Below are 12934 nucleotides of genomic sequence, written 5' to 3' on the forward strand. Positions count from 1 at the left end.
CAATGTGATGCCAGTACATTATCACCTGCAGCACATGCTCTCACCAGTGTGCCCTTGAGGGAGGCACTCACCAGACCTGGAGCTGCCACACTTTGGCTGACCCTGCGCTCTGATTGGTCTGAGTGCTATGATCCATTTGATGATCACTTTGCCAGAGAGTGCACCAGCACAAAGTCCACTATGTTCAACAGCCAAGATACTACACTCCAGTAAAAAGCGACTATATGTGGCAACACTTGAACTTTGAACCTCATGTCCAATTCGATAATTTACCGAAAACAGATTTTATCAGCTGGCTGAGAGGCACAATCGATACAAAGCCAGACACCGTACACTACTACACCAGCCAATTTTAAATCAGCGCTAATCAATAGTATCATGTCAATAATTGATCACATGACCTTTTAATGTGAAGGGGTTCGCTTGTAGTGACAAACCCACAGAGGATTAACACCCGACTCGGCAGCTCCTCTCGGTTCTGTTTGTGTTCAGTCTCGCTGCTCAGTGGAACATTTAGCAGCTAACGTGGTGGAGACCAAAAACAGAGCTAAAGGCACGGTGAATACTGGCCTTCTGTCAGGTCGCCAGAAACACCGCCCCAAATGAATGATAGCGTTGTCTGGAGGATGTCTAACTAAGCAACTGTTCGCTCATTCCTCCAATATATCAACTTAATAAAAATCAATTATTCAACTTTTGACCCAGATTACAGCTCACTTTTCAACAGGCTCCCAATCTAATTTAACAGTATACGATTTATAAAATCTGGACAAAATAATAGGAACATACAATCCAATAAAATAATAAAACAGTCTAGATCTGATAAAGCTTAGTATTTTCAGTTTATTTTTAGGCTGAAGTTTTCTGATTTTCTGAATTTGCAGCGCATCACTTAATCAATGTGACTAAATTTAATTGCACAGTCAGTCATGATGACGTCCCGGAAATGTCTGCGCTGATAATATTAGTCGTTGTGCAACCGTTGTCTTGATTAGATTAAAATGTGAAATTTCACAATGTTCCTGAAGTGCAAGACTGTGGTTCATAGACACAGTTTGACATATCCTGCTTCACTCCTCAATGCACACTTTCACAATGACTTAGTACGAATGGTTTGTCGTACTATGCACCTGTAATTCCATGCTCTGGCTACTGAGCCATGAAAACTTCTTGAAGACTCATTTCCTCACATTGCACTGAGTAAATTCTCATGCAGATGTGGTTCTGCCACTTTCCTGGACAGCATTACACCGGTGGACTTAATCAACCCTGGAGGTGCCACAGAATTTATATCTGAGCTGTTCACCTTCACTGAACACCCTCCCCCCCTCCACTTTATGTCTCTCTGTTAAAATCCGGTTGGCAGAAATCGATGTAGCAGCCAGATACAGAGAGAATGAGCGCTGGAGCTTGGTAATAGCCTGGTTCTGTGTGGCTGCAGAAATAGGGCTGCCACGGCTAATTCAATCTGTTGACTCCGGCGCTGGTGCCGCTGTCATTTCCAGACATCCTGGTGGGGGTGAAATGGGGATATGTTAGGGAGAGCTCAGAGTCATGGTTAGCCAGATAATTTGACATCATGCCCCGACAGAGAGCGCAGGGATGTTCAGTGATATACTCAAAACATTATACTTCAAAACAAGCATTTTCCCCATCATTTAACTTTTAGCTCGGTGGTAAGTTTCACAGTAAAGAGAAATACTGCTGCTTGCTGCAAGTACCCCAGACTGCTGATGATTATATTAAAATGCACCATGTGATAGCGTAGGGAGTAGTGTATACGAGAAAGCAACAAGACTACAGTCAGAATGAGTCACTTTTCCCTGACTACGTGAAATTGAATCTGCATTGCTGACAACTCTGCACATCAGCCTTCAATTATTCTCAGCGCCTGCCACGGGCAACCTGTACAAGATCTAATGATGCTCGTTGGAATCTTCCAGGTCCAGAAATCTTGCTAACTCTCATCAAGCTAATGATCCAGAAAACGAGGACGAAGGGTGCTGTTAGCTAATTTGTCACAGAGTAGTGTGAAAAAAAAGGAATATAACCTCATATCAGTGGCGCCCAAGCTCATAACAATTCTGCCACTAATGCAAACAGATAATGGCTTTGTGAAAGACCCTGAACCTCACATTAATTTCCTCTGCATTTTTGCATTAACGTGTCTCTATGGCTTAGCCTAAAGATGCTGTTTAGGCTTTTTTAGGGCCCTAACTTCTTTTTTTTCTCTTACATCATTGTTTCCTCTTAACTTATTCTTCCTCTCATTATTTTCCACAGAGTAGTGCTTGTGGAGAACATCCCAGAGGACATCTCATTCTTAGACAATGGTACATCTCACGTCCCTCTCTCAGCGGGGCTGTACAGCTTACTGGACCGAGCTATGCGGGTCGTAGAGATCGTTTCCCCACTGTGGCTCCTCAACTCCTCCGATTATGAATCCAGTTTCCAGCCCGCTGCTAGACAGGTAAAACCAGAGCAAGCCAACAGAGACTTGACTCTGCAGGAGCTGTTTATTTAAATTTTCGTGTCTGTTTTATCTTTTCTCTGTCTCCTCTTTTGTGTGTTTGTTTGCATTGGCCTCTTTGCCTCTTCTATATAATAATCAGTGGTGGAAGAAGAAGTAATCAGAGGCATTTACTGAAGTAAAAGTATTCAACGTAATAAAACACTCTATTACAAGAAAAGGTCCTTCATTTAAAATGTCACTGAAGTAAAATTGCTGTAGTGTTATGAGCAAACTGGTATGAAAATATCTAATTAAATGTAGTTTCTCTGCAGAAAAACGGCCCCTGTAAATGACTTAACCTCAACTTATCCTTAACTTAAACCTAACCTTAGCCTAACCTTAACCCAAGTCTTCACCCTAAAATTGAATCGTTTACAGTATAGGTGAGCCCCCACAATGTGACTGTGTAAACAGATCCATGTTCCCACAGCGTGAGTAATACACATGCACACACACACACACACACACACACACACACACACACACTTCCGCTTTAAAAATGAGAGTCAGGACTAATCAAAGCTTGATGCTGTTGACTGGAAGAGTCCTCGGGGCAGAAAAGGAGCTAATGGCCTTTCAGCCTGCAGCAATCTCAGCAACCAGCTGCCATTAAAGACACCTCATCAGGAGGCAGGCTGGAAATCACATACTGTAAAGTCAAAGTTAAGAGATGCTCTTGTAGCAGATATGTTCACTGTTTGTGTCTGTTTTTGTCCTCTTAAACATTGAGAACATCAGTTAAGTACAAAATGTTTTGTCACCGTAAAGAGACAAATGATCATAATCACTGGACTCTCAGTCCTGCTGACTCAAACTCAACTCTGTGACGCCCGGAAGTTCAGCTGCAGTTAACTTTGTCTTGTTTAAAAAGTAACCTCAGCAATATTGCCTCAAATCATAAAAAAATGGAAGAAATTCAAGACACCGAAGAGTCATGACTCATCTCGAATAAGTTTTTAAAAGTTTCTGCAGAGAAGCACATGCACACATGCAGTGAAGACTACATTCTACATTTTAAAGGGGCACTTCAGTGATTTAGTACTGCAGCTCATCTCATAAAATTGGGGGTCTATGGGGAATGACTCACTTTTGGAGCCAGCATCAAGTGGCCATTTGAAGAACTGCAGTTTTTGGCACTTCAGCCCAGAGTTGCCTCTTAATATCAAATCTTCTCATTAAAAGATGTTGGTTATTAACGTCTTCAGAGTATTTTGTGCTTTCAGTGTATTTTGGTCATTGAATTAAAATAAAGGTTTCTCCTGACAGTCACTCATCCTACACATAGTTTCTGGGATTTATTACTATTATTATTATTTTGCATTTATTTATTATAGCTGTAAGTATGTAAATTAGGCACTTGGATTGAGCAGAGGTGGCTCTCAGGACTGCACAAACAAAGAAAAGCGTCACCCACAAATACATATACTTGATCGATCACAGTTGCAGGCTGCAGAAACGGGACCTCTGGGAAATGGAGCACAGAAATAAATGGCTGCTGATGGAGCCACAATTTTAAAGAAAATGTACACAATACATAAGAATCATGGCTGAACACACAGTGCATGGATTTCATGGGAATCAGAGGTTTTTGATGTGTGTCCCCTCAGGGCAGGGCTCTGCTGTCCAGGCTGCAGGGGCTGAAAGCCAAAGGGATCCAGCTGAAGATCTCCAGCGGGATGATCGACTCGGCTGAGCTCAGCACACTCGCCAGACACAGTCAGCTCCCACTGTATTATACATTCTGTGTGTGTGTGTGTGTGTGTGTGTGTGTGTGTGTGTTGAAACATGCTGTCTGTTTATTCTGTTGACTGCTCGCTCTTCCTATTTGTCCTGCTCAGTTCCTTCACTCTCCCTCCGTCTGTAACTTCATTTATTCCCGTCTTTCTTTTCCTCCCTTCAGTCTTTCACTCAGTCTCTGTTTATCTTTCCCTCTCGCGCTCCGTTTCCAGATGCTGAGGTCCACTATGTGAACACGACAGCGCTGACCAAAGGCCACCTCCTCTCCTCCTTCTGGGTGGTCGACAGGAGACATTTCTACATCGGCAGCGCCAGCATGGACTGGAGATCACTGGCCACAGTACACACCACAGCACACACACAAACACACATCCAGTCCTTCTACACACACACACCCATACTTACACATGCGCATACTCACCCACATTTGTGAAAATGCTGCTGCATTGTAATAGAAATTATGCTCATTTACACCTTCTGTTGGCATTTTGTGTCCGACTGATTTATATGAGATTTGATTATATAAATTCTGGATCTGAAGTTTCCAGCCTTCTGATGTAAAAGGATGAAATAAAAAGCAGTAATATCATAACCATGGGTCTATTATTTTAGAAAATATAGCCACATTTGACATGGGTAATACATAAGTCCTTTACTTTGAACAATTACTCAAAATAGATGTTTACAGCTGCCCTGGAGGTTGCATTTTTATTTACTGGCACATTCTACAAATGCACACTTGCATATATGTAAAAGTTATGAACCCGATCCAAACACATTTGTGCAGATAGTGAGATTGTATTTGTGAACAAGTTTCAGGTCTTCTCCTTCAAAAACTGGGGTGGAATGGATGGGTTGGTGCTTTTAGTGGGGGCATGCAAGGTGGGGTGGCATCTGGAAATAGAAATTGTCCATTCTTTCATCTTCTCCTTCAAAGCTGAGTCTCTTGCATGGTTCATTAAACCACGGACCCCTTTTTCTAGGCAGCTTTATCTATCTTTAGACACCCAGAGACACAAAGGCCTTTGATTTAGGATGAATTGCAAGGTGCTCAAGGTGGCCACCCCATCTCCAAACTTATTTGGACGTTCTTTTGAAATGCATCCCAAAATGAAGTCAAGTTATGGATTGTATTTTTAGTCCATTTCAGAGATGTTCGTGTGTTTTCAGTGAGATAGAATAGCGTCAAATATGCCTTTAAAAAGTATGATTTAAGCTTTGTGTAGGAATATTTTGCTAATGTAGACACTGCAGGGAGATAACGAATGTGCAGAGAGACAGAGAGAGAGAGATGGCAGTCGAGACGGTAAAAGGTGGGAACCTGAAGTGCTTCTTTGAAATGAAAATGCAGCAGAGAGCAAAGAGAGAAAATTAGGAGGAGAGAAAAGAGTGCCTTCTTATTCGCTGCTGTTGCTGTGATGATGGGCGAAGGCTTGTAATTGGTTGTGACTTGTGGACAATATGACACTGTGTGTGTGTGTGTGTGTGTGTGTGTGTGTGTGTGTGTGTGTGTGTATGAAAGTGGAAAGTATTGAAAGAGTAGAAACAGACAGGTTATGATTATCGGTAGGGATGATAGACAGTATTTTTGTTGAAGATCTTGACAGTAAGGGTGATAATGATGGCCGCCTCCTGGCTTTTGGTGATCTGAGATTTTCTTTACTCTCCAGAGGAAGGAGCTGGGTGTGTTGGTGTACAACTGTAGCTGTCTGGCTCTGGACCTCCACAGAGTGTTCAGCCTCTACTGGGGGCTCCAGTATAAAGACTTCATCCCTTCCTTCTGGTCCAAACGCCTCTTTGCCCTCTTCAACAGGGACGCTCCGCTGGAACTCACTCTCAACAGCACAAAGGCTCAGGCCTACATCTCTGTAAGTCACAGTTATATCAGCTGCAGAGCAGATATTCATGTTTTTCAAGAAGGGACTGATTGTATACAGCACAGTGAAGAGTAGCAGCCGTCTCCAGTGGAGGTGACAGTGATGTGGGAGAGTACATTTTTCACACAGGGTGTCTCTGCAGGACACTGTGTCTTTCAGTGTCGTCTTCTTCCCAGAGATGAGCGATGGTGATGTCGTTCTTCCCGCAGCAGGAAACAGCTGAATTGGCTGGGCTGTACATCTCTATAAGATTAATATAACACAAAAACACACTCAAAGCACGTACTCACAGCTAAACATTCACAGGTGCCTATCAGCAAGACGTTAAAACTGAATTTTCAAGGCTTTTCAGGCGTTCAAAACATGCACACACACACACACACACACACACACACACACACACACACACACACACACACACACAAAACAAAGGCAATGAAATCCTAATGGTGAACAGTGATGATGATGAGAGCTGAATTTGTTGTTATGACGTTAATAGTGTTGACGATCTCGTTGCTAATTGTCTCTGCTGTTTTCCCTCGTCTGATGACAGAGCTCACCAGATGTCTTCATCCCCAAAGATCGTAGCAATGATCTTGAAGCCATTTCCAGGGTCATCCAGGAGGCGCACCATTTCATATATATCTCCATCACTGACTACCTGCCCCTCCTGAGCAGAAACGCTCACAGGTTAGAACCACTGCACCACTGCCAGAGTTGCTTGGAATGATGTGACGGGCATTTATCATTAAAAGTTTGGATGCCTTGCTTTGATTCAAGTACTAAACTCTGTGTATGCATTCGTGTCTGTCTGTGTCTGTTCCAAGGTACTGGTCTCGTATCGACAGTGTTATCCGGGAGGCTCTGATCCTGCGGAAGGTCCGTGTTCGTCTGCTGATAAGCTGCTGGGAAAAGACTCATCCGCTTACATTCAACTTCATCTGGTCCCTGAGGAGTCTGTGCATGGAGCAGGCCAACTGCTCACTGGAGGCTGTAAGCACAAGGCCACTATGTACTATTTTCAACTCTACACACACTTTATCAATGTTCACTCATACCACGGTGTGTGTGTGTGTCTGTGTAGAAGTTCTTCAGCCCCAGAGTGCAGAGGGATGGCAGCCTCCAGGGGATAAACCACAACAGGTTCATGGTGACGGACAGAGCCATTTATTTAGGTGAGCTCATCGGCCACACTTTACGACAGCATCCTGCTCACTTCCTTGTCTCACTTGTCTCCTTTTTGGCTGCCTTAAAAGAAAAGTTCAGTATTTTTGGAAGCGCGGTTACTTATTTACGAGAGCGAAAGCAGGTGATCGATGCCACTCTTGTGTGCATTAAGCAGGGAGCTGGAGCCAAAAGGAGGTGAGCGTATTTTAGGATGAAGACTGGAAGCGGGGGGTCAGAGCAGGCCTGGTTTTCTCCAAACGCCTGGAAGCCTCATGTAAGAATTTGTGGTTGCAGAGGGAATTACATGGTGCAACTATATCTCGATGAAGAAAAGTTTACACATCCGCCCAGTGCTTCAGGAAGTCTGAAAGGAGTCACAGCACTTAACTTACTGTTTGTGTATAGATTAATCACATGTTAATTGTGAGCTTCAGAGAGGCTGATATTCATATTTCGGATGTTTGGAGAGAGCGAGCTCTTTACTTCCGGTCTTCATGCTGAGCTAAGGCAAACGCCTCCTGGCTCCAGCTCTGTACTTAATGCACAGACATGAAAGTGGTATCGATCTCATCATCGTCTCATCATCTAACTCTCAGGTAGGAAAATGATGAACGATTACTATAAAAATTGATCTTTCCTGGAAGTTGAAAACAGGGCACTTTACTGAGCATTCAGTAGATTTATCCACTGATACTTCATGGCAGTGTTTAAAAATTCTGCTGATTATTTGGCCATCATGGTGTTTTTGTCTTATTTGTTGGGCTACGAGATATTTCTGACATAAAGCTCTTATCTGGGTCCTGACAGGTAACCTCGACTGGGTGGGGAATGAGTTCACCTTTAACGCAGGAGTAGGCCTGGTGATCAGTCAGCCAGAGGGCATCGAGGAGAGGAACTCTACAGTGGTGGAGCAGCTACGGGCTGCTTTCGAGAGGGACTGGTTTTCACGTTACACCCGCTCACTGCAGGCCAATAAGATCCCGGTCTGCAACAAGCACCAGATGAACAGGCTGGTGCCAGTGAAAACTAGCCACCTGGATAATGGGCCAGTGCCTGTCAGAGCTGGCCAGCACGATATCGGACCTGCACCAATGAGAAACAGTCACAAAGACGATGGAAAGATGCCAATTAAAACAAGGCACCATGATGACAGGCTAAGCAAAATGAATCACCAAGGCATGGCCAACGGACTGGCGCCAATTATGGACAGTTACCAAGAGAGGGGACAAGTCCAAATGAGTCACCCGGACAACAGACAGGTACAAGTCACAGATAATTACCGCGACAATCCGATGGGTCCGCCCAGTCAGTCAGCTGAGAGCAGCGGCAGCAGAGAGATCTCCAACGGGTCCCTGTGACCACAGAGCACAGCAGGGTCCTTCTCACTGGGGCATGTTTGGAGAACTGCTCTCTTCCAGTGACAACAGACTTAACGCACTGCGTCTTTGTAGCATTTTATTATTGCCATTTTGAAGAAATACTTTGAAGATTTGAGTAATATCTGGTTTGCCGGACTTGCTGACGTGCACGGAAGAACTCAGGAAGGAGAGCGAAGGCTCCACAGCAGTCGGGCACTTTGGTGGATTTTTTTTTTTTTTAAGAATGAAGCTGAAATATTTTGGTCTAGAAGGAACACTGATTAATACACTGTAATAATAACCTTGCTACTTATTTAATCTTTTTTCTCTCCTTGTTGAGGTCTCTCAAGCAAAGGAAACATATGAACTCTTATTGATTGCCTAATTAAGCCGTTTGTGGTAGTCATAATTATCACCCTTTAAAAGCAGGAATGACACCTGCATGCCTATGCAGAGATGGGGGGCAGTGCAGCACGTGTAGCTACACTCGCTGCAGTTAGTAGTGGAAGATTTACTACACAGCTTTACTTGATGTGGATCTGTTATTGCCTCTGTACCCAGATTGGCAGTAGATACTTTGGCCTCATGTAAATAGTGCAGAGTAGGCACAAAAACACACTGAAATTGAACAACATTGCCATTATTTCTATAATGGAAACAACCCTGTAGCTCATTTTGAGTGCTGACCCCCCAGTTGAGGTAGTGGGGCTCTAAAGGGATTGATCTAATCATGTCCACCGCAAGCTCTGAACGCTGCACAGAGATTGGTTACATAAGCCAGGACGCGGTGCATCACATCTCTCCACAGCACGATGTGTGTATCAGAATGTTTTATTTAATGGATGTTTAATTGAATCAGATGACGCACCTGTTCTACTGTGTTTCTTACATAACACCAAACGTACTATGGCCTGGAATTTTCAATCAGTGGCAACACTGAAAAACTGCAGCCTCATTTAGTTTAAATAGAAGGCGGGTGTCTGTCCCTGGAGGAACAGGGACTATTGATCTGAAAGGGTCCTTATAGGTAATCATTCCAGTTCCCATATACAAATCAAAGGCAAAGACAAGGAAGTGAAAGGTTATCTTTAGTATTCTTCGAAATGCAGTGTTGTGACTGATTGAACAAATACTGAAGGAGCAGTTAGAAGAAGGGGCCAGAGGGTCTCTGCTGTCAGCCAAATCAATACAATGAATTTTTAACAGAGCTTGACAGTTGCAGTTGCTGCAGTTTAACCCCAAGGACGTGGTGGTCTGTAATGTCACGCCTGTGACTGCATATATTTCACCGTTACCATGTGGAGGTGTAGAGCTAAAAATACATGGTTGTTAGAAAAGAACCACTGATTTGCCCTCGGCTGAGCGCTTGTAGCGACTTTCATTTGCATTTTGAATGACTGCATGTGAATTTAAGACCTTACACACTCACTTTGCTGTGAGTGCAACTCTTTGTAACAATGCTTGTGGGATTATGACATAAACATATTTTTTAACTTTCAAATTAATCAAAGAAACAGAAAAATGGGACCAGAGAGAGTCACATGTGGATGTTTTCATCAACAATATGCAGGGTGTGATTTACTGTGAAGTCAGCACAGTCATCAGCGTTTGTCTGTGCAGAAAGAACAACAAAATACTGAAGCTGTTACAGTCACACTATAGAGAAGGTTTAGCTGCAACCAGAAATGATTACAAAGAAGCAGCCATTGTAGTAAAATGATATATCACATGACATTTGGTGGATATCACCAGTATTCTGTATACAGTATTTGTGCCTGCTCTGTCTGTGCGGCTGGTCAAGTGTAACGACACAGACTCGGTTCTGTCTTACAGTGAGTCATAACATGTTTCCTCGGTGGACAGACAGGACACGTGTAGCTCAACCTGATGCCGGTGGAAAGTCAAACATTTGTCAGTCAAAAACGCACTGTGGTCATCTGCTCATGATGGCCAACTTCTGCCATCTAGAGGATGTCACGAGAAACATTTCTTCTCACTTACCTGCTACAATATGATTTAAAACTCAGTCTAGAACAAGAGCACATGTTGGTTCACAACCACTGTTTATGTGTCAGTTCTTAGAAAATGTATAAAAACCAGAGACATTAGCTGAAAATGTAAAGGACTTTCCTGCTAAAGTTAGAACTGGAATTACTACGGCTGTAACTATTATTTCTTGGTTTGAGGTGGTCACAGGATTAACACAACAACACACATAAAATGAGAAGCTTATATAGAACACATTCAAGTATTAAACAAGATTAATAATAACAACTACATGTTTTATTCTAACATGCAAAAATCAAAAAATGACATCCTTTGCTGCTGTATGTGCAATCGAACACTTTCTCTCTTTCTTATAAACAGATACATAACTCGTATATGGCACTTATATGAACACGTATATGAATGCAAACACAATCGTGTGTTCCATTTGAACTTTAAGAGCATCATCTCAGTAATAATGTCCACAAAGCGCTACATCACCACACTGCTTGTAATCTGACAGCTGGTCTGGAGTCAGATTCACAACGTTTATGCTGCTATTAACTATGATTGTTTTATTTGTCTTCAGACTTTTTTGATCATCAAAAACAGTGACTGTATTCCAGTGAACAGGGACCAGGACGACACCTTTAATGCCATATTTTCAATGGAGACTTATTGTAGCTCTGGAACACAGAACACACGGTGCACAGAGGCCAACGTTTGAGATCAGCAACGGTTTACAACGAAATCAAAGCAAAAAAATGAAAATTCTGTGTCACCTGTTGTGCAACCATTCCTCCAGATGAAGGAAAAATGGGCTATTTTCACTGACTCACTCTGTGGAAGATACTCTTGTGGATGGATTTGAGGTAGCTGCAGGGTTAAGAAGGATGAAGCACTGTTACTGACTGATTCATGTTAAATGCTCACTGTAAAAGCTTTTTAATGCTGCCTTCCTTTATTCTGTTGAACCTGTTTTCGGCATGACTGCTGCCTGCATGCCCTGCCTTCATGAACTGTGCACAGTAGCTATGAGCCTTTCTAGAGATCATGATAATAATGAAATCTTATATACCTTTAAAAAATACAGAAGGAATGTATATTTATTGACAACCCTTGTTAATGCACACTACTGACTTATCTGATTGCTAAGTTTTTACTCTTAATAAAAAACTCTTAGCTTTTTGTGTTTGTGAGTGCGTTTGTGTGTGTCTCTGTGTGTGCGCGTGTTTAAATATAAGTTAACTGTGTTTCCTTAACAGAAACGCTGTTAATTAAAGCGAGTTGGCTTACCTCAGAAGTTAATCCTTAGTACATCACTGCACTGTGGCTGTCAGTCAGGCCCTGTATGCAGTCTTAATGGAGAGACCTCTGGCTACACAGAGGAGGATTCAGGTTGCTACAGGAACATATTGGCTATTGTAGACAGAATAATTACCAATAATAATCACCTTATTCTCCACACTAGAGAATCCAATTTACTGAAAGGTTACAGCAGCACCTGCATTTACATATTAAAGCACATTTTACTGATACTACTTGCATACTTTTACTTCAGTAAAGTATTGAATGCAGAACTTTTACTTGAGTGTTTTCACAGTGTGGTATTAATATTTTTACTTCAGTAAAGGATCTGAATTCTTCTCCCACCATTAAGAACTACTTAGTATTATCTGAAAAATCTTAATATACTTTGGCCTTTATTCACAAAAACAACATTAGGAGTGTTAGAGGTGCTACACAACAGATCAAACTATCCTGGTATTATATACTTAGTTATATTGTACTTTTTATTATATCATTTTAATATGTATTATACATTATAATACCTATTATATAACTATATATTTTGTTTTACTTAGTTATAATTTTATTTTTATTCCTGTTTATATTAATTTGTTACTTTTTCTAAATAATTGTATATACATTCTGTGTTTGCCTGTATGTTTAAGTGCTACTGCAACAAAATAATTTCCCAAATTTTGATCAATAAAGAAGCAGTCTAAAGTCTAAAGTATCACACAGGCATGTTTGTGCATGACTATATCTGACCTCTCTGATTGGTCGATGCTTAATTGATGAGGGAGGCTTGTGGAATGGATTTCTAAGAGAAATAAAAATGGTATGATGCATCCATATATCAGTTCTGTACAAAATACATCAAATGAAATCCACTTCACGTTAACTACAACAGTGGCATTTTCAGTGCAGCCCTTGTAACGGAGTATTTTTACAGTGTGGTATCAGTACATTTACTTCTCCACTTCTCTACTTGTCCTAAACTGTTGCATAAA

The 12934-nt window shown here is 41.9% G+C and overlaps 1 protein-coding gene across 4 annotated transcripts in view; it reads left to right on the forward strand.

The window, feature by feature from the left end:
• LOC143328561 (inactive phospholipase D5-like) overlaps positions 1–11826 on the forward strand; it is a 55956-nt gene extending 44130 nt beyond the window's left edge. For 2 of the 4 annotated variants that reach the window (XM_076743758.1, XM_076743759.1), the window contains exons 3-10: positions 2284–2470; positions 4120–4228; positions 4462–4589; positions 5920–6117; positions 6680–6816; positions 6954–7119; positions 7211–7301; positions 8101–11826. In XM_076743758.1, coding sequence (XP_076599873.1) covers positions 2284–2470; positions 4120–4228; positions 4462–4589; positions 5920–6117; positions 6680–6816; positions 6954–7119; positions 7211–7301; positions 8101–8651 — 1567 coding nt within the window. In that variant the 3' untranslated portion in view covers positions 8652–11826. The remainder of the gene's footprint in view (positions 1–2283; positions 2471–4119; positions 4229–4461; positions 4590–5919; positions 6118–6679; positions 6817–6953; positions 7120–7210; positions 7302–8100) is intronic. The other 2 variants (XM_076743762.1, XM_076743760.1) reach the window with 1 other exon arrangement.
• The last annotated feature ends 1108 nt before the right edge of the window (positions 11827–12934 follow it).

The sequence above is a fragment of the Chaetodon auriga genome, chromosome 11 (genome assembly GCF_051107435.1).
Source record: "Chaetodon auriga isolate fChaAug3 chromosome 11, fChaAug3.hap1, whole genome shotgun sequence".
Classification (NCBI taxonomy): domain Eukaryota; kingdom Metazoa; phylum Chordata; class Actinopteri; order Chaetodontiformes; family Chaetodontidae; genus Chaetodon; species Chaetodon auriga.